The following is a 22,541-nucleotide window of genomic DNA, read 5'->3' as shown; positions in this document are numbered from 1 at the left end:
TATATATATATATTTTTTTTTTTTTTTGCCAGTCCTGGGGCTTGGACTCAGGGCTTGAGCACTGTCCCTGGCTTCTTTTTTGCTCAAGGCTAGCACTCTGCCACTTGAGCCACAGCGCCACTTCTGGCCATTTTCTGTATATGTGGTGCTGGGGAATCGAACCCAGGGCCTCATGTATATGAGGCAGGCACTCTTGCCACTAGGCCATATCGCCAGCCCTCCCAGTTATATTTTTAAGCTGCAGATTTCTTGTGGTTCTGTAAGCATATATGAGTGTGTTCATGGGCACATGTAAAATGTGTAAGCCCATTTAAAAATTTTTATAGTTGTAGGTATCTTTAAAAAGCAGTGTTAGGTTTTACAATGGGACTGACAGTAGGACTTTTCAGATACATGAAATATAGATTATAAACAAGACACATTAAATGTAGATGACAAGATTTACCAGTAAGGAAAACTACCTTTATACATGATGACATTTAAATGGTATTGGTTCTGTATTCCTGTATCCTTCCTTTCCAACTACCTCCACCAGAAAAACCTTAGATATCATAAAGAGGGTTATCAAAACAATAGCTATTCCATGTGCCAGGTGTCTGTAGCTCAGACCTGTAATCATAGCTACTCAGGAAACTGAGATCTGAGGATTTCAAAGCCAGCCTGGGCAGGAATGTCTATGAGACTCTTACCTCCAATTGAGCACTCCTCCCCCCAATAAAGGTCAGAAATAGAGCTGTAGCTCAAGTGATAGAGCACTAGCCTACCCACAAAAACCCAAACCAGAAAAGAAGAACTAAAATGATAAGAAGAGGAAGAACTTGACTGCTTGAAAATAGAGAGCTATTCAGATATAATAACCAAGAATGAAAATAAAAACCATGTATAAAAATTATAAAAATATTTAAGAGTTTAAGCTGGGCACCAGTGGTTCAAACCTCTTGTCATCATGGCTACTAAGTAGGCTGAGTTATGAGGATCATGATTCAAAGCTAGCCTAGGCAGGAAAGTCCATGAGATTCCTATGTCTAATTAAGCACCAGAAAACCAGAAATGATGCGGTGGTACAAAGTGCTAGAGTACTAGCATTAAGTGCCAAAGCTGAGGGGCAGTGCCCAGGCCCTGAGTTCAATCTTCACAACCGACCAAAAAAAAAAAAAAGAGTTTAGAACAATTACAGTTTTTATTAGCTGGGCACCAGGGGGTTGTGCCTGTAATCTTAGGAGGCTGAGGCTGAGTTCTGAAGATCGCAGTTCAATGCCAGCTTAGTCAAGAAAGTTCATGAGACTCTTATCTTCAATAATCTACCAAAATAGTTGGAACTAGAGCTATGCCTGAAATAGCAGAGCTTTAGCTTTGAGTACAAAGAAACTCAAGGACAGTGCACTGCCCTGAGTTCAAGCACTGGAGTGGCACACACATGAAAAAGTTTATATTAAATCATCCCTCCTTAGAACAATCTTATAACAAATACTTAATGGACATATCAGCTTAGAAATTATGCTTACTGTTTACAGTTTAACAAAGGAAAAAAGAGTACATAATTTAAATACTTATTTTTTAAAGATGGCACATTTTTCATTTATGCTAGTACTGACCAGTCTTTTATGTGCTGAAAATGAGAGAGGAAGTATGAGCCCCCAGGTCACCTAGGAACTGGCATTTCAGAGGGGCAATTTGTTTGTGAGACAATCAACACTAGAGTGTGACCACCACAGTGTTTGAGATGCTTAACACAAAGAGAAAAGATCCAAGTGTCTTTGGTGTCTCAAGGGTTATCATCGAGGAGTCATAAAGTCATGTGGGTACAATAAAGAAATTGGAGCAATTTGGTATGGCTGGTACAGAAGAGCCATTAGAGGCAAGAGAAACATGTCCTTGATGTCATGAAGTTTATGTCTTTTCTTTTTTTTAACTTTTGATTTTTGTGCTGGTCCTGGGGCTTTAACTCAGGGCCCAGGTGCTGTCCCTGAGCTTTTTTGTGTGCAAGGCTAGCCCTCTATCATTCCAGCCAGAGCTCCACTTGCAGTTTTTTTTTAAAATTTTTTTTTCTTATTTATTGTCAAAGTGATGTACACAGAGGTTACAGTTTCATACGTTAGGCATTGGATGCACTTCTTGTACTGTTTGTTACCTCCTCCCTCATTCCCCCTCTCTCCTCCCCCTTTCCCTCTGTCCCCATGAGTTGTTTAGTTGGTTTACACCAAACAGTTTTGCAAGTATTGCTTTTGTAGTCATTTGTCGTTTTATCCTGTGTCTCTTGATTTTGGTATTCCCTTTCACTTTCCTAGTTCTAATACCAGTATATACAGTTTCTAATGTACTCAGATAAGATACAGTGATAGTGCAGGTACAACCACAGGAAAGGGATACAAGAGGATCATCAATAATAGAAGCTACTATTTCACATGGCATGTTGCCAAAAGGGAACCCTACTTCATTGTTGGTGGGAATGTAAACTGGTTCAGCCACTCTGGCAAGTAGTATGGAGATTCCTCAGAAGGCTAAACATAGAGCTCCCCTATGACCCAGCAGCCCCATTTTTGGGCATCTACCCAAAAGACCACAAACAAGAACACACTAAAGCCACAAGCACAACAATGTTCATTGCAGCACAATTTGTCATAGCTAAAATATGGAACCAACCCAGATGCCCCTCAGTAGATGAATGGATCAGAAAAATGTGGTACATATACACAATGGAATTTTATGCTTCTATCAGAAAGAATAACATTGCCCCATTTGTAAGGAAATGGTAGGACTTGGAAAAAATTATTCTAAGTGAAGTGAGCCCAGACCCAAAGAAACATGGTCTCTATGGTATAACTCATAGGGAATAATTAGCATAGGTTTAGGCTAGTCATAGCAGAGGATCACAAGAGCCTAATAGCTATGCCCCTATGAATGCATAAGATAATGCTAAGTGAAATGAACTGCATGTTATGGAAACGAGTGATATATCACTGTTGTAATTACTTTCATCATGCCACTTGCAGCTTTTTTGGTACTTAATTGGAGATAAGAGCATATCAGCTGGGGCTGGCTGCCAAGCTCAGTCCTCAGAATTCAGCCTCCTGAGTAGCTAGGATGTTTACAGGTATGAGCCACTGATGCTTAGAGATATTTGCCAGTTTTGAAGAGAATGGGCCGTGGGAACAAATAGAAGTGGGAGCCACTTATTTAAGAGTCTGATGTGGGGTTCAGGGAAAGCAATGAGGTGGGAAGCTGATGTGTTTGTAGTGTTCTTTTTTTATTTTTTTTTAAGAGTTAAGGAAGGTCATAGTGACCTGTTAGTGTTCAGGATATATATTGTGTGTGTGTGTGTGTGTGTGTGTGTGTGTGTGTGTGTGTGTGTGTGCTGGTTCTAGGATTTGAATTCAGGGCCTGGACACTGTCCTTAAGCCTCTTTTGCTCAAGGTAGCGCTTTACCACTTGAGCCACAGTGTCACTTCCAGCTTTTTCTGAGTCTCATGAACTTACCTGCCTGGGCTGGCTTCAAACCAGGATCCACAGATTTTAGCCTCTTGAGTAGCTAGGATTACAAACATGAGCCACCAGTGCCTGGCTGGGATTACAATTTTTTTAAGTGTTAGAAATGTTACATGTTTGTGTGTTTTGACAAAACCTAGATGAAGTCATAACTTTCTAACAATTTTTTGAACCAGATTGACTTCTATTCAGAAAAAAACAAAAACTATGTTTAAATAAATTATGATGAGGGGGGCGGTCAGGATTTTAAGATTTAGAATGAACTTTAGATGAGTTTTTGATCTGTACCCTTGCCACCTTCTACTCCCAAATTTTGAAGATAAAGCATTTTAACTTTGGAAAGCTAAAGTTGTTTGTCCAAGATCAAACCCAGAATATCTGGCCCCAAGTTTTGAAAACTTTTACTTGAGATTTCTTGAATTAGATGATTCCTTTTAAATGGAATACTCCATTGCACTTTGACCCATTATTTAAATGCTAAGTGGGTTCTAGAAATACTGAGGTCTTCATATAAGTAATTGTAAGTACTAAGAATCTTCTCTTCATTCTTCTCTACTTTCTACTTACTTTGTCTTCCTCACTCCTCCTTTCATTTCTCTTTCCCATCTCTTGCCACACTCTCCTCTTTCCCCCTCCCAGATATTGCAATCGCAGCTCCATATGGTGGTGAAGATAAAAAAGGAATTGTTTACATTTTCAATGGAAGATCAACGGGCTTGAATACCGTACCATCTCAAATCCTTGAGGGCCAGTGGACTGCTCAGAGCATGCCACCAAGCTTTGGCTATTCCATGAAGGGAGCCACAGACATAGACAAAAATGGATATCCAGGTACTTTCCCACCAATTCATGTGGCTCTTAGACTATTCCATTCTCTAGTTAGCAGTTTTAGCTATTTTCTTGATTTAGATTATGACTTTTTTAATTTAAATTTTATTGCTAAGGTGATTGTACAGAGAACTTATAGTTACCTACATGCAATAATGATATATCTTTTAAATTTAATATTTCAAGTATCGATCAGGCACCTGCTGTATTCAAAACATGGTTCTTGTTGAAAGGGATAAGAACAGAATGCCTATTATGTATTTATAGGAGTCCACTATGAAAGGTGCTTTCTGAGTTTATTTTATTATCTTGAAGTTGAATAGAATATCAGAAAAAAAGAATCCAATATTATAGATTCTGTAAACAAAAGCCAGATACTTGTTCGAAGTTTTTTTTTTTTTTATGTTAGCCATTTTTGAGCTTTTTTTCTTTGTATGTGTGCTGGTACTAGCTTTGAACTCATAGCCTTGAGGTTTCACTTGGCTTTTTTGCGCATGGGTGATGCTCTACCACTTGTTTCCCTTCTAACAGATTGTTGTGCTGTAACTTATTTTTCCTTACTTTTTGTCTTCATGCATTTATCTCCATGCACAGTTCTATTGTGTACCTCAAGATAAAACCCTAAAATTGTGATATCAAATGCATGGCTTTTTTAAAGAATGCCAGTATATATTGGCAAATTACTGAATGTTTCTCATTAGCTTTGTAAAACATCAAACAAGTGATTATTTTCCATAATCATTCCTCTTTTCAAATAATTTTAACTGTATAATAAATAGATAGTATTACTTTGTTTCAGTTAACACTTTTAGGTTACTAGTGAGCATTTTAAATTTATATCTTTTTGCAATTTTGTTTTTTTAAGGTCTTTTTTTTGTCTCCTTTGCTATTGAGATGTGGTTGTTCTTCCCTTTATTCAATTTTTAAAAAGCCTTACTTAGTACCTTAAATACTAAGGTATTTAATACTTCTTAAATTTAATACTTCTTAAATACTTGTTAATTTTTTTTTAAAATAGGTTGTGGGGCATGAACTCAGCCTGGGTGCTGTCCCTGAGCTCTTTTTAATTGCATTAAGCATTTTATAAAATAACATAAAATCTAAAAAGCATTATTGCTATTAACCTTTTTTTCACTTTTACTCAAGATTTAATTGTAGGAGCTTTTGGTGTAGACCGAGCAGTCTTGTACAGGTAGGTTCCATATTCTGTAACATAGAAATATTCAACATAAAAATATTTGAAAGCTTTCTAAGTGCCAGTGTTTCAGTTTCAGTTTCTTGAAGTAATGGTATGTTTGTTCTTTCTATGAAAGATTTGCAGCAGGCAAATAATATGTATATAAGGAATTATTAATAGAAAACTATACTTCATTTTTTTTAATTTAGGAAAACATCCTCCTTTGCGTTTAAAATCTGTCTGTGTAGTGGCTGGTGTATAGCTCAGTGGCAGAGCAATTTGCCATAGACAAGGCCCTGGGCTTGATCCCTAGCCCTACAAAAATATAAATCTAAGATGTATAACTTGTGTGTTACATATTCTTCTGAAAGAGGGAGGGCGTTTACTTGGTGCTTGTGCCTTAGTACTCTGGGATCTCAAGTACTCTGAGTACTAAATGAATATTTTTATTAGAGCCATATGTATAAGCTTGCATATCTAGTTCGTAGCTGTGTATATATTCCTGGTTGTTGTCTGTATTTAATCAATTCTTCATGCCTTCTCATAGCAGCTGGCACCTCTGGTATATTAAGATGCACTCCGGGCTGAGTTTATTTGTGGAAGGAATACTGATGTTGGTGCTGTGTATATGAGTTTGTGATGGCTCAGTTTAATTACAGCTATGAGAGAATGTGTGTACTCACTTAAACTTGTGGATCTACATGTTAGAAAAATAGATTGACAGACTGAATATCTCTCATCTGAAAGGCTGATGATCAGAAGTGTTATAGCTTTTGGAATCTATTGGATTTTTGAATATTTGCATGGATTTCACCATTGCTCTAAATAAAACAATAGTTGCTTGTATTTTCTCTTATTTTTTACTGGCTTATTAGTATGTGCTATGAGATATGTTTTGTAAAGTGTGTGTGTGTGTTTGTGTTTGATCTGTAGGCATTCTTTATACATTATTAGATTTTTTTCCTTTTCTGCTACAATTGTATCTTGGATATATCTTACAGATCAACAGGATTTGTAGCACTCACGCCCCCTATGGTGCTGTACTACATTAGTTGGGAGTCACACCACTATTGGAAATTCTGCTTTAATGGACTGAATTCAGATAGGACGATCTGTTGTTCCACATTGCCTGGACCTGAATGGCAGGGCATTCAGTATTAAAATTAGGACAGATTGGCCATCTGACATTGGATTATTCCTGTTTGGTTTTGCAGTTAGACACAGTGCTTTAGTATGTATTGGACTAGATCTGTGGTGAATGCTTAGATCAGTTTAATATTTGAAATAACATTTTCTTTTTCTTCCTTTTTTCTTTTTTTTTTAAATATAGGGCCAGACCAGTTATCACTGTAAATGCTGGCCTTGAAGTGTACCCTAGTATTTTAAATCAAGACAACAAAACCTGCTCACTACCTGGGTCAGCTCTTAAGGTTTCCTGGTAAGATTTCTTTCTTTTTTTTTTTTTTTGTATAAAAAATAGGATCATCAATGCATGCTTTAGTCATTATAAGAATAATTAATAATTAAGGTACCAAGCAGTTTCTAGGTGTATTCTATTTTCACACTGTAGATTGGAAAATAGAAATAGTGCTCCAAAGAAGATTACATGTAGAAAGCATTATTTATAAAAGTAGCTTTTAAAGAATTATGTTTGGTCATGGTCATTATGTTTGGTCATTAAATATAAGAAAAAAATCATCTTAGAACTCAAGGCCTTACTTATTGGTGGTTAATTGGAGAGAAACTTTTCCTGCTCAGGCGAGCTTCCTATCATGATCCTCAGATCTCAGCCTCCTGAGTAGCAAGGATTAGAGGCATGAGCCACCAGCACCCAGCTTTCTCTCTGCTTTTTGTTTCTGAGTGGACCAACAGCACAAAGCATGAGGATTTTTTTCTTGAGCATGGAGCTGTTGCCAGTTTGTTCCCTTTTTCTTTCTTTGTGTGTTCATCTCTTACAGATTATAAGGAAATCTGTTGGTAAAGATCAAGCAAAGTTAAATGTGTGCTTCTGAGATTTGAATACATTTTGGGTCCTAGGACTCCAGTCACTTTAGAAGCCACATTGTGTAAAATATTAACTGGCTTGCTGGTTTGGGTTAAAAGAACATTAATAACACACATACCTTATAGATGAACTACTTTTTTTTCCTCGAATGTTAGATTGCCTCAAGTTCAGGAAGATTAGTAAATCAATTCTTTTTTTTTTTAAATATTTTTTATTATCAAACTGAATTACAGACAGGTTACAGTTTCATACATTAGGCATTGGATACATTTCTTGTACTGTTTGTTAGCTCGTCTCTCATTGCCCCCTCCCCCCTCCCTCTTTTCCTCCCCCACCCCCATGAGTTTTTCAGTTCATTTACACCAAGCAGTTTTGCAAGTATTGCTTTTGTAGTTGTTTGTCTTTTTTCACCCTGTGTCTCTCGATTTTGGTATTCACTTCCAATTTCCTAGTTCTAATACCAGTATACCTGGTTTCCACTATACTCAGATAAGATACAGAGAAAGCGTAGGTACGACCACAGGAAGGTGATACAAGAAGATCATCAATAATAGAGGCTACAGTTACATATGGCATGTTGAAAGTAGTTACAACTGTGATATAACAATCATTTACATAACATGTAGTTCATTTCACTTAGCATTATCTTATGTGTTCGTAAGGGTATTGCTATTGGGCTCCTGTGATCCTCTGCTGTGACTTGCCTAAACCTGTGCTAATTATTCCCTATAAGGGAGACCATAGAGTCCATGTTTCTTTGGGTCTGGGCTCACTTCACTTAGTATAACTTTTTCTAAGTCCTTCCATTTCCTTACAAATGGGGCAATGTTATTCTTTCTAATAGAGGCATAAAATTCCATTGTGTATATGTACCACATTTTCCTGATCCATTCTTCTACTGAGGGGCATCTGCGTTGGTTCCAGGTTCTAGCTATGACAAATTGTGCTGCGATGAACATAGTAAATCAATTCTTGAACACAATCAGCTTTTGTATTGTAAAAGATTTGCCTCAAATGAGAAAACATGTTGGTCCTATAGGTAAAGAGATGATTAATTTAAAAAAATTAAAAGAGTCATGAAATCTAGCAGTTTTGGATAAAGCCAAGAAAGAAATAATCTAGCCTCTCTAACCAGTTATTTCTGCCCATCTGTCTTGTATTAAAAAAAAAAAAAAAGCAGGCATTGGCTTCCTTTTCCCAACCTGCAAAGACTATCCTACAATACAGAATCTGTCTATTTATGCTTGTGTTTACAAACTGTATTTGTTGGGTTTGGGCTTTTGTTTTTTGATTTTCTTTGGTGGCATTTTTCAAGTCACTTTTGCTTCAATAACAAAAGTAATTGTTTTCAGATAATTTGTCTTCACTCTTTCCTGTATTTATACATAGTGATTCAGTATTAGAGAAGTACATTGTTTCTGTCATATTTCCAATCTGTGTTGGAGCTCATTTGAGGAAATAAAGTTTTCAAGTATTAAAAAAAAAAAGAACTCAGGCCTTAAGCCCTTGAGACTATAGTGTGTGTGTGTGTGCGCGCGCGCGTGCGCGCACAAGGGCATGTGCTGGTTCTAATGCTTGAGCTCAAGGCCTCTAACCCTAACTTGGTGTTTTTGCTCAAGACTGGTGTCCTACCACTTAAAATGTTGTATACTGGATACCTAGGTAGGCCTCCAATCCACAACAATAGTCACCAGCACTCAGTCAATCCGGCTAGGAATCTTTTATTTAGTTGTGCACAGCATCTGATCATCACCACCAGGATGGTGACAAACAGCGCTGGGCCTCAGTAGGGATGAGTTTTTAAAGGCAAAAATCACATTACCACACGCAGGTGGTCTGGCAAGTTAGGTAAAGCAAGCAAGCAGACATACAGAAGCAGAATTGTTTTTTGTGATTACAATTCCAGAAAACTCAGGTAAACAAAGCAATCAATGCAATACAATTCTTGGTTCTGAGTGTGACTGGTATTTACCTATTTAACTTCTTAATTAACCTTAAATCTCTATTTCTGGAACTTCCTATAACTGAAACATGCGAACTGGGTGGTCTTCCTCATTCCTTTCTTTTACAAAGGCCATGGAGCTCTAGGTCAAGCTGATTTGGCTCCCATTTTTTAGGCTTAGATTTGCCCTTCCCCAGGCCCACTACCTTGTCTAAGCCTGTTGTTTATAGGGACTTAAAAAAGAGGCTTCCCTACACCTTTCACTTGGTTTCCACAGAACCACATGTGGCTTTTTGCTGGTTAATTATAGAGATAAGAATCTCCTGTACTTTTCTACCCAAACTGGCTTCAAAGTATGTTCCTCAGCCTTAGCTTCAGCTTCAATTCACATTCTTCCGCCTCTTAAGCAGTTAGGATTACAGGCATCAGTCACTAGTGCCTGATAAAACTATACAGTTTTTTTGAATATATTTTTTTCACAGTTTATATCTGAGAGTACCCAATGAGAAGTATCTATGACCTGTTAGGAAATTGTTTACCAAGTATAATGATGTATATCTATAATCACAGCAGCTGAGGAGGCCCCAGCAAAATTAACAAGACCCTGTGAAAACCAAAAGACACAAGAGCAAAAAGAGCTGGGGACATGGTTGAAGTGGTAGCATGCACAAAACCCTGGAATAAGCACAAATGTCTAGCCTAGTGCTGAAGGAAAAAAAAAAAGAACACCAAAACTTGGGAAACAGTTTTATTAAATGAGATATTATTTTGAATCTCAGCTATCTTTTCTCTCTTAGATTTATCACCTGGTCTATAAACTTGAGAGAAAGTTGTCATTATTTTTTCTCAATAAGGTACCATGAGATCAAATATGCCTAACTTATTAAAGAATAGGATGTACTGGTTTGTTTACTTTTATGTTTTAGGGATGCTACTGAGACATGAAGGGAGGACAAATGCTTTCCTGATAAAAACTATGCACTAGTAGCCTTCTACATTGCCTCTGTAGGTTCTGTATTGAAAATTTAGACAACAGTGACTTGACATGAAAGCAAACAGTTGTGTCTGTACTGAACATGCAGAGATGGTTTTCCTATCATTATTGCCCAAACAACAATGCATTTACATTGCATGTGGTTTTTATACATTATCTGGAGATGAATGGAAAGTCACAGGTGGCTCTCTGTAAGCTCTAGCTATGTAAATGCAACATCATGTGAAATGTTATATAAGGGTCAGGAGCATGCACCGGCTTTGGTAGAAACATAGGAGAATTTTTTTATTTTATTAATTATTTATTGTCAAATTGATGTACAGAGGTGTTACAGTTTCATACGTAAGGCAGTGAGTACATTTCTTATCCAACTTGTTACCTCCTCCCTTATTTCTCTCTTACCTGCCTCCCTTCCCTAACCCCCCTTCCCAGTTGTACAGTTTATAGCATATTGCCTTGTAAGTATTGCTATTGCGTAGGTTCACCTTTTACCCTTGGTCTCTTTATTTTGATTAGGGGAACTTCTTATAACCAATTCCCTCCCCCTAGACAGGCAGGAAAACTGTATTAGAAATATGAGCACTTGGGTGCAGTTCAAACTATATCTAGATTATAAGATTTACTTATACCCTTTTTTATTTTCCTGCAGTTTTAATGTCAAGTTCTGTTTAAAGGCAGATGGCAAAGGATCACTTCCCAGGAGACTTAGTAAGTATCTTATTGAAAAATCATGATATTTGAATGACATTGAACAACATTACATAGTTATTCAAATTGTTGTCATTATTCTTTTGTAACTTGAATAAGTTTAAAGATACTTACGATGGCAGTGTAATTACTTGACTTTGCTTGGCAACTCTACAGCTGATTCAGATATAGTACATTTATTCCTGGACATTGAGAACAAAGTAGCAAGCAGGATGGTGAGTGTGCTGTCTTCAGGACATGAGCAGTTTACATGTGGTAATTAGCTGTGGGGAAGTGAGCATCTTGGTTCATGTGTGGGTGATCTGCTGAGATGAAATCCCTAGCAGTCTTAGTTAGGAATGGAGGTATTTAGAAAAGATGAGAAGAAGAAAAGCAGTCTGGTCCCAAAGCTTAGTGTACCCAAAAAATTCTACTGCTCTTCTGGAGATGATTGATGTTGTCCCAGGAGTGGTGATTGGCCAGTATGTTAGATATGACAGTGCCAGTGAGCCATGACAAAGCAGAGAAAAAGACTGAAACCACAGGGGTGTGATTGGTGTGATTGTCCATGTAAAGTAGCAAGAACATTTTCTGTGGGCACCTGAAGAAATGAGGGAGCCATGAGACACAGGGAGGGAGGATGAGTGGTAATTTTAGGAAGCTTTTGTCAGGAGTATGTGTACTGTGTTTGAGAAACCACATGGAGGGCAGTATAGCTTAGCAGAACAGAACATGAGATAGAATATCCACCTTACATTAAAATAAAAGTCAGATTTAAAGACATTTGCAAAGGGACTTGTGGTTTTCAAATTTTGCATGTGTTTTCATTCACCTGACTGCTTATTTATTTTTAGGGGACTTTTGACCCATGAAGCTCTAGTTGGTCACTTGCTTCATGAGGGACATATTTACCTCAAAATTTGATATAGTAACTTCCTTGAAACAGAACTTAAAAATGCTATAGACTGTTCACTTTATCTTAGTATTTAATATAATAATATGGGTTCATATTAATGAATACCTCTCAATAGAAATTGCTTGAGTCTTGCTACATGGATTAATGGTAGAAGTTTATGCTTGTTATTTTATTGGTGCAGGCTGTAGAACCCAGGGCCTCATACATGCCAAGTAGATGCTTTACTACTTAGAGATATCTAGTGATGAAAGTCTAAATTCTTATATCTTTCATCCCCTAGACTTCTTGCAATGTAAATTAAGTGAGAATTTTCCTCTAGTATTTGTCTTTACCACCATCATTGTTTGAGATTATGTATGATGTTACTTTGGAGATAACTGGATGAATTATTATGACATATTTTTTGGAAGTGATATGGTAAAATGTTACAGCAATGTATTACAAAGACAGTGATATTGATGTTTCTATGAAAGTTCTATCTAGGCAGAGATAACATCCATAAGGAATATGTTGGTTATAAATCATTTAATTTGTATAGACTTCCAGGTGGAGCTTCTTTTGGATAAACTCAAGCAAAAGGGAGCAATTCGACGAGCACTGTTTCTTCATAACAGGTCCCCGAGTCACTCCAAGAACATGACTATCCCACGGGGGGGCCTTGCACAGTGTGAGGAACTCATAGCATATCTGCGGGTAAGGGCCCTCTGTGTGCCATTATCTTTTCTATGTTTCATTTACTACTTTCATCTAAATGACTTTCACTTTCTATGAATTGGTGTCCAAATGTAATGAAAAGCATAGTAAATTATACTTGGGGTGGTGTGTAGTTTTGATTGTCAAATTTGGCAGTGAAAGTAATGGACTCAGCTCCTGGGCAGACTGGATAAAAGTTTTGAATGGCCTTTCCACTGAATTCTGCAATAATTCCAAATAATCAGTAATAATCGGAAATGATTGTGATAAACATATTTCTTAGCTATTTCTTCACTCTCATAACAGTGAAAGAAATCTCCAGGATTCAAAAAAGTAATAAGTAGTCCATTAAAAAAAAACCCACAGTGGCAAAGGTTGAATAGTGAGTTGTAAGCAAATGTGAGCCTAGTTTGCTGGAGGAGGGTGATGGGAACTGATAATTGTAGAAATCAACACAGGGGTCAGACTCTCCTGAGCCTGTGACCCTGGGACTCTCCTTGAAACTCCTGCATGAAGCCTGGGACTTTGAATGATGCTAGAATGTTCGACAGAGGTCCACCTTACTCCAGCAAGAGCAAATGCCTAGCATTTTGGAGGAGACCATTCCAGGGTGGGCTTCTTCATTCCCGTGTGTTGAGGTTAATAACACAAATTCATTAAAAAAGTATTTTAAAAAAAGCATCAGACGGGCTGGGGGTATGGCCTAGTGGCAAGAGTGCCTGCCTCATATACATGAGGCCCTGGGTTCGATTCCCCAGCACCACATATACAGAAAATGGCCAGAAGGGGTGCTGTGGCTCAAGTGGCAGAGTGCTAGCCTTGAGCAAAAAGAAGCCAGGGACAGCGCTCAGGCCCTGAGTCCAAGCCCCAGGACTGGCCAAAAAAAAAAAAAAGCATCAGACAAGCAGGACAGCCACTAGAAGAAACCAACTTTTAGTCTGGGATGTAATACATGGACATACCATTTATAGAATAGAAATTTGTATAAAATGTTCAAAAATAAAGGCTTAAAATTTCTTTTAAAAGAAGAAAGAAAAAAGCATCAGTGAAGATTCAGAAGACACAACATAATTGATCAGCTTGCTTTAACAGACCTCTCTAGAACTCAGCACTAAACAGTTAGAGAATACAAACATTGACCATGCATAAAGAAAGTTTAAGGTATTCCAAAAAATGGATCTCATAGAAAGCATGTTATCTGGCCAGGAGTGTGATACATTCCCGAAATCTCATCATTCAGATGGTAGAGGCAGGAGGATCGCAAGTTCTGGGCCAGTTTAGGTAAACAAAGTTAGAAAAACCCCAAGTGAAAAGAAAAAAAAGTATAGAGGGAGAGTAGAATATAATCACATGTAGTTGTTTCCTAGCAGTCATTTTCCTGTCACTGTAACAAATAGTTCAGATAGTCAACATACAAAGAGAAAAACTAATCATAGTTTTAAAAGTTTTCATCCATGATTGGTTGGCTCTGTTCCTTTTGGGCCTGTAATAAAGCACAGAAGCAAGCAAAGCCCAGAAAGCAAAGAAAGAGGAAAGGGTCAAACTTCGCAATTGCATGTCTTCAATGATGAAACCTTCCACACTGGGGACCACACCTTTATTACTTGGGTGATACTAAAGATCCAAACTGTTGTCTTTTTTTTTTTTTTTAGAAATCAGCAACAAAGATAGGCTAGGAAATTGATTTGCTAGGGTATCATAGGACTGTGATTTTAAATGACTTACAGGTTACAGTGGAAATTTACTTATGACTGAATTACCATGAGAATAATACATACCATAGTATGTGCCTGTCACAGAAGCAGAATCTAACAGTAAATGTATACTGTGAAGGCTATTTAATTTAGTTGACAGATAAAGGAAAAATAAGCAAACACAATTCCTACATATTTAAAATTGAAAAAGAAAACAACCACAGACAAAGTAGGGGTTAAAATAATAGGATACTAAGTATATCCATGAAAGCTTAGATAACAAGAAAATTCCTAGATAGACATAGTACAACTACCATAAAAGAAGTGGACAACTGGCACAATCCTATAACCATTTCAAAGATTTAGCTTCACTTAAAAATGGTGCACATGCAGTTTTCAGTGGATCAGACCTTACTCCCTGTTACTCAGGTGAAGCCAGCCAGGACTAAAAGTGATCAGGATCCCATTTCAAGGAATAAAGCAGACTCGATGGTATGTGTCTATTATCCAAACAATGAGGGAGACACAGGAAGGAGGATTAAGCTTTGAGGCTGGCTCTGAAAGGGGGAAAAAATCCATGAGACCCTGTCATAAAAATAATGAAAGCAAAAAGATATAGTCTGGTAGGTATGGATCAAGTGGTAGAGTGCCTGTAGCAAGTGCAACATCCTCAATTCAAACTGTAGTAGCCCTTTGCTAAGTCTTTATTCAGAATAACCACAAGGCCAGATAGTTTTATTGCCAAAGGTACCATTCAAGAATAAGCCATTTCTAACCTGGGCATGGTGATATAGGCCTGTAGGCTAGCCCAGGCATAGATAGCAAGACCACATCTCTCTCAAAAGAAAACATAGCTCAAATGTTATAGTACTTGTCTACTAAGCACAGAGCCCTTAGTTCAATTCCCAAAATTGCTTCTCCCTTACAATAAAGAACTATTTATTTTTGATAATAAACTCTTCAAGAGATTAGAAAAAAGCAGAAAAATTTTCTTAATACATTCTAGGACTGAGTATAATACATACCTAACTTGATGAAGGGTAGAATAAGAAAATTGGATTTTACTCGGGTTTTACACAGAGATGTTTTTAAAGTTACTTAGCCAGTATAAGGAAACTAAACTCGAGTAATCCATAGGAAAAGATAAATAGACCTAGTTGGATTAGAGTGTGTTTATAAAAAAATTTGGAAGTAGAACATGACTCTTTTACTTAGGTACAGAAAAAGCTTTCAGTTTGGTAAGTATTTGTAGTTTAAGAAACAAAACAAGCAAACAGCTCATTGTGACTATGATGAAATATAACTTTAAATTTAAGAAAGGTCTGCCAATGTCTAGTGGTGAAAATGAGTGAATGAAAACTCTTATTCATAGGCGATGGTTGTTCTGATGTAGGTTGTTCTGAAGATAGGAAAATAACATGGTAATGCAAAGCTGACAAATCTTGTCATGAGGTATGAGAATATGTGGACATTTTATAATAGGAAAGAACAATCCCCAAACAAATCAAATACCTTTTTTTCAGGAAAAGAAATTGACTGTGTTATACAGATAGCACGCATATCACTGAATAGCCAGTTAATCTTGTCTGTACGTGACAGCACAAATGAGAGTCTTAACAAGATATTGAAGAGAAAGCAAATCTCAGATCACTACATAGGTTCCCATTTGAAATAGAGGCAAGTGGGAAAAGGGAAAAGCAAACTAGAAGACAGTATTGTGTAATGACACACACAATGTAAAAGCTGATTGGATTGCCTGTTTACAACCTGGCACCCAGCAGATGAGGAACTTTATCCTTACTGGTATTTTTTGGGAGCTCCTTTTATTTTGCTGATACAAAATAACAATCTCACTTAAAAAAAATAAGAAGGTAGTCTTAACCAATGTAGTCGAACCAAATGTAACTAACTAGTCTTTATGTGGGAGCCAGACCTCTTCCATGCTTGAACCACTGAAGGACATGGTCCAGCATGGAAGAGGTCACCTGAGCTTCTCTAGTCACAGAAGCAAAGAAAGGAACTGGGGTCATCAAGTAAATGGCCTCTGGGAAAGTTGCTTCTCTTCAGTGGGATTCAGATATGATCTATAACAAGGCTGCTGGGGTTGCAACTCAGGGCCCCCCTGCCTATTAGGTAGATGCTTTATCACTTGACTCATACTCCCAGTCCTTTTTTTCCATAGTTGTTTTTCTGGAGAGAGTCTTACGTTTTAGTTTGGGTCTAGCCTCATATCTCAGTCCTTCTACACATGCTTTTAATATAGTGGGGATCACAGGAACATACCACTGTGCCTGGCAGGAGAAATCTTTTACGATTCAAATGTTTCACACATTTGTAGCCTTGGGTTGATGGAAACTAGACATCTGTCAGGTGTAGCTAACATCACATAGGTTTTATGTAGCATTCATGAAAATGTTAAGTTAGCTAGAAGTCAATAGTAAACCATTTTAAAAAGAATAAAGATAGTCACACACAACCTATAGTATGCAATGTTTCATTTCCCATCTCTCTCCAGTCATGGTGATCTAGTTCAGTCTGCAGACTCATCAATATCCACATGACTCTTGGAGAGAACTTTACAGTGAACTCACCTTATTCTTTCATGTGAAGCAAATACTGCATTATGAAACAAAAACTGCTTATATGTTCCTACTTGATCACTCTGAGCTTTTCAGATACAATGTTCTTACTACAGAATTGAAAGTTCAAGAGATGAAAAAGCTGGTTTTGTGATACGTACTTATGAACTTGTCTAGAGCATTTAAGTTGGTGCCATTTTAAATTTGCAGTGTTTTTATTTCTAGGATGAATCTGAATTTAGAGACAAACTCACTCCCATTACAATTTTCATGGAGTACCGATTGGATTACAGAACAGCCGCAGATGCAACGGGCTTACAGCCCATTCTTAACCAGTTCACTCCCGCCAATGTTAGCCGACAGGTACTCTGCTTTCTGCTTATTCCTAACTTTGCTTTTCCATCTTTTCCTAAGATCTTATAGCTCCGATTTTTCAAGACCAGAAAGATTTGCTTTTATCATGTTGATAGATGTTTAATTAAAGAAACCTGAGGGAAAATATTCTAAATTTCCAGGTCAGAGATCACTAGTTATGTTAAGAGAAAGGCAGGGTTACATTTCATATTTGGAAAATAGTAAGTAGCTCCAGGAGATGAATTACCTCAAAAAATCTGATTTATTTAATTTTTTAGTATTTTGCTAAACATCTTTGGTGCCTAATAGCTTTGGGTACATTTTGGGTTTTTTTAAACACATATATATGTACATATATATTCACATATGTATGTAGCACATCCATAATTCTTTTCATAAAACAGGACCAAATTTCATTCAAATCTTTATAATTTTAAAAAATTATAAAGACCTATAGTCAAATATTTTATTTCATTATTTATCGATTTATCTTAACTTCTATATTCCTTATTTTACCTCCTACCTAAGCTTTACATCCTCCCACTACTTGTTTGGCTTTTTTGTTTGATTTTTTTTTTTCTTTTTTTTTGAGACAGAGTCTCATTCCCTAGTCAGGCTGACCTTGAACTCACAATTCTCCTGCCTCGGCCTTCCAAGTTCATACGATTTAGCTCGCAAAAGACTTGAAATGAACCCTCATTTCTGCTTTCTCTTCTACAGCAGACCTCACTGCAAAATGTTAACAGCTAATTTGTTATAAAGCAAAATGAGTTCAAGTAACTATATTTTATCCTATGAATGATATTTCTTGTTTTCATTCTTCACTAGCTAGATTTACCTGTTTATAAATCAATGGCCATGAACTCTTTTGCCTTCAGGGTATATCTATCTCTATATCCATCTATATATGAATAGAGAGAGAACAAGAGTGTATACATGTATATCTCCACATATTGATATGTACTGCATATGCAAAATATTTTGGTATTCATGGAATGAAACTTGGATATTTTTTCTAGGCTCATATTCTACTTGATTGTGGTGAAGACAATATCTGCAAACCTAAACTGGAAGTCTCTGTGGACAGGTAAGTTTTACTGCAAGCAGTAAATATTACCCCAAGAAGTTTAAATAGAAGAGCATGTATCCAATATTTTACAGAGAATTAGTTATACAATAGGATAATTAAAGATTTTATATAATAATAGCACTATTAATCTTGAGCTTAAAAACCTCTATGTTTTCACTAGTTGTCTAGCCTATCAACTAGTACAACCACTCATCTCCAGGTAGTGTCACAAAATAATACCACATCCTCTAAAGACACTCGTTATAGACAGCCTCTTAACTCAAGGGGTATCCTTACTGTTGTCCATGCCATATATGTTAGGAAGTTATTCCAAGAATCATCACAAAGAAGGAATTCATCTTTTAGGGAAAGATCATGGAATTAAAAAGTCCACCCAGAGATATAAAATTACTTCAGTACTAAATATGAAAAATAGAAGTATCTGAGTGGCATTAATATTCTCTTTTACTGAAGAAGAATTGGATTTGTAACCAATGTGTGTTATTTTCTGTTTTCTGTGGTGGTGTGATAAAGCCTTAAATAGTTTGAGACACTGTCGAACTCGTCAGTGCTGTGTATTTATCTCACCACTTTGAAGAGTCATGTGCTCCCCGTGTAGTCTTTTTTTACAGTCTAGATTTATATTAACTTGCAGTGATCAAAAGAAGGTCTACATTGGGGATGACAACCCTCTGACATTGATTGTTAAGGCACAGAATCAAGGAGAAGGGGCCTACGAAGCTGAGCTCATCGTTTCCATCCCACCGCAGGCTGACTTCATAGGGGTTGTCCGAAACAGTGAAGTAAGCCAACTCCCTTCTTTAAAAATCGAAATGCCCTGACAGGCCTTTATTAACATTAATGAGCTAGTCCCCTGTTTAGTGAAGCAAAAACCTAGCTATTCTACTTAAGACTAAATTGCTGGATAGTAGAGTGCCTAGCTTACATAATTTCCTTTAAGCCTTATACTTTGCATAATGTATTGACATGCCATTTTTAGAAGTGCTTGTGGAGGAGATTAGATGAAGTGTCTAAGCCTGTCCATCAAATTATTTGTCAGAAGCATTATAGTTACATATCTAAATCCTCTAGGGAATCTTTTGAAAACACTGTGACATTTGTATTTGGTCATTTTACACAAATCTGGCTTCTCAGATTTATTTGCTCCTTAAAAAGGGGAAATTTAAATATGTAACTATGATATTGTATAGGAATTATATATAGTCTTAGGATTTCTGTTCTTCTGGCTTAACTTCTTTTTATTTCCTTTTTCTTTGTCCATTGAAGGCCTTAGCAAGACTTTCCTGTGCATTTAAGACAGAAAACCAAACCCGCCAGGTGGTATGTGACCTTGGAAACCCAATGAAGGCTGGAACTCAAGTAAGATATTGTGAATTATTTTTACCCCTACAAAGACAGTGCCATATTTTTCTGTGGGTTTGTTTGTAGTAATAAAAAAAAGCCGGTACATATTAAAATGTTATCTTTAAACTGATTTTGATTTACAGTTTAATGATGAGCATTGTTCTGTTTCCTTTTAACTAAATACTAAGATGATGGTAGTGCTTGTATGCCCTAACATAATAATAAGTTGCACCACACTATAATCTATTTTGTAAATAGATGAGATCATGGTTTTAAATTAAGAATTGAAATTCTGATTTTTATATTTTGAAATAACACTTCAGTTGGTCTTCAGAAGCCAGTCTGCTAAATGCAAGAACTTTCGTTCTTAGATGAAATCAAGCTAGCTCATTAACTTGAATCCTTGTATAATCAGGCCACACAGAAGATCAAAGAGAAACTTGTCTGGATCAGGCTCCCTTTCACATGAAAAGGGCCGGGTTTCCTGGAGATTGAAAAGAAGCACTGCATGAGTCTCTTCCCAGATCTTCTAAAAAGGAGCTGAAAGTATACCCCGCATGGTCCTAGAATAAAGAAAACATGACAATATATGTTCATTGTTTTTATATTGGAGTTATTAATGGCACATTGGTATTGGTCATTTGAAGATCTGTTTTACCCGGAGCCCAAACATTCCATGATTTTCTTTTAAACATTTTTCACTAAAGGTCATTACTTCTAGGTGTGTAGTACCTTAGGGAAGAGAACTTGAACACATACCCTGAGTTCCAGTTTTTCACATGTTTTCAGTCAGTAGAACAGAACATGCTTTCTGTGTTCTCCTTGTCTTCAGCTTCTCAGTGCATGGCTTCCTTCCTGTAGGGAATTCCTGGTTACTCTAAGGGACCAGCTCCAGGCTTTGGAAAGTTGTATATGAGGAAGAGAGGGTCAGTCTCCAAGAGGTGTTATTTTTATATGTGATTTGTGTGATTCCCAAGAATCCTACTGTCTTGTACTTGGAGGCTCAGATTTTTCTACTAAATCTGTGAACTTTCTGGATGCAGGGGTTAGAAGTCTGGTACTGGAGCTAGGGGGAGACTTGAGAGAGATAAGAAATTTTCATGCCTTCTTCAGCCACTATCCTTCCTTCCTCCCTCCCTCCCTCCCTCCCTCCCTCCCTCCCTCCCTCCCTCCCTTCCTTCCTTCTTCTTTTTGGCCAGTCCTGGGGCTTGGACTCAGGGCCTGAGCACTGTCCCTGGCTTCTTTTTGCTCAAGGCTAGTACTCTGCCACTTGAGCCACAGTGCCACTTCTGGCCATTTTCTGTAAATGTGGTGCTGGGGAATTGAACCCAGGGCCTCATGTATACGAGGCAAGCGCTCTTGCCACTAGGCCATATCCCCAGCCCCTATTCTCTTATTCTTATAAAGCATCCATTTTCCCCCTTTCTTTGCCCATTAACACAATCCATTTGTTACCTTTCTGGTATCTGTAGTTTGTTGTTATCAAATTATAGTGTATAGTTGCTTTACTTGCCTTGGATCACCAAATATTTACTTTTGAATTTTTAAAATGATAGTTAATATCATAAGAAGGTATAATTAATAGTTTCTGTTAAGTAGATTCCACTATGGACTGGCCCAAGTATCTTGAATAAAAGTAAATCCAGGGAAATAGTTTAGTTCACTTTTGTTAGAAGTTCACAAAAACAGTATTTTAGAATGCTTTCTTATTTGGTCACTGGATTTGAAACTTCTAATTTCAGATGAGACATTGGCTAACATTCTGCTTGTTACCTCTTCTTGCAGCTCTTTGCTGGTCTTCGATTCAGTGTGCATCAGCAATCCGAGATGGACACGTCTGTGATGTTTGATTTACAAATCCAGAGGTATCTCAACGAATTTAAGCACTTTAAGCATTATGGAATACCACGGGTTAACATGCTCATATATAATTGTAGAATTTTAAGTCTACATTATATAAATTATTGTAATATCAGTTATGAATTTGTAAAACAAACTTAAAAATTAAGAAGTAAAACCTGGTCAACTTCTTGTAATTAAATGCTAAGAAAAAAAATCATTGTTTTGGCTTTTAAGTTTTTTATTCTGTTGCTGTTTTCTTCATTTTTAGTTTCTTGATTTTTTGCCTCTTGAAGACTTTTGATGATAATTGTGCTCGATTCAGCCCTAACAATGTGTTTGTTTGTTTGTTTCTTTTCAGCTCGAATCTTTTTGACAAAGCCAGCCCTCTTGTGTCTCACAAAGTTGACCTTGCTGTTTTGGCTGCTGTGGAGATTAGAGGGTCAGTCTAATTTCTAAGTTGAGAATCCCCTTGTCACCATTGCTTCTGAAGAGTAACTACTAGGCCCTGACTTTTTTGGGCAACAGGCACTCTGCATTTAGTGGTGGTTCACTAGGCAGTAAGTTCTGTAGAAATAAGGTCCTAGGTGTGTTCTAAGCTCCAAATACTTACTTGGTAGTTCCTCCTTATGGGAACAAGATACAGTAACAATAATTTTAAAATAAGTTTATTTGGCTCTCTATACCAACTATTTTACCAATTATTTTATCTGTAACCTGTAGATTTAGGTGTGGTAATTTTATGTGTGTGACTTCTTATTTGCATGTATTAGTCATAAAGGAGTGATTTCATTTTTATATTTCCATACATGCAGACAGTGTTCCCCTTCAGCTTTACCTGTCTTCACCTATCACTCTCCCTTATCTCACTCCACCTTCTTAAAACAACTTCAATTTGTGTCATTTTTCTTTC

The 22,541-nt window shown here is 37.0% G+C and overlaps 1 protein-coding gene and 1 long non-coding RNA gene across 2 annotated transcripts in view; one reads left to right on the top strand and one right to left on the bottom strand.

Annotated features, from left to right (window-relative positions):
* The window catches only part of Itgav (integrin subunit alpha V), a 102,190-nt gene that overhangs the window by 68,389 nt on the left and 11,260 nt on the right, over positions 1–22,541 (top strand). Inside the window, exons 13-23 of the mRNA XM_048345128.1 lie at positions 4,126–4,317; positions 5,461–5,506; positions 6,822–6,929; positions 11,082–11,140; positions 12,574–12,728; positions 17,227–17,364; positions 18,375–18,442; positions 19,080–19,227; positions 19,712–19,804; positions 21,575–21,654; positions 21,990–22,070. Of these exons, the coding sequence (XP_048201085.1) occupies positions 4,126–4,317; positions 5,461–5,506; positions 6,822–6,929; positions 11,082–11,140; positions 12,574–12,728; positions 17,227–17,364; positions 18,375–18,442; positions 19,080–19,227; positions 19,712–19,804; positions 21,575–21,654; positions 21,990–22,070 (1,168 nt within the window). The remainder of the gene's footprint in view (positions 1–4,125; positions 4,318–5,460; positions 5,507–6,821; positions 6,930–11,081; positions 11,141–12,573; positions 12,729–17,226; positions 17,365–18,374; positions 18,443–19,079; positions 19,228–19,711; positions 19,805–21,574; positions 21,655–21,989; positions 22,071–22,541) is intronic.
* LOC125350486 lies at positions 12,739–17,220 on the bottom strand. The gene is made up of 3 exons (XR_007210752.1): positions 16,735–17,220; positions 15,422–15,424; positions 12,739–13,287 (listed from the first exon to the last, which is right to left on the bottom strand). It is a non-coding gene; the product is annotated as an uncharacterized LOC125350486 (long non-coding RNA).

This window comes from Perognathus longimembris, chromosome 4, assembly GCF_023159225.1.
Source record: "Perognathus longimembris pacificus isolate PPM17 chromosome 4, ASM2315922v1, whole genome shotgun sequence".
Taxonomy (NCBI): domain Eukaryota; kingdom Metazoa; phylum Chordata; class Mammalia; order Rodentia; family Heteromyidae; genus Perognathus; species Perognathus longimembris.
This window is presented reverse-complemented; position numbering and strand designations above follow the sequence as displayed.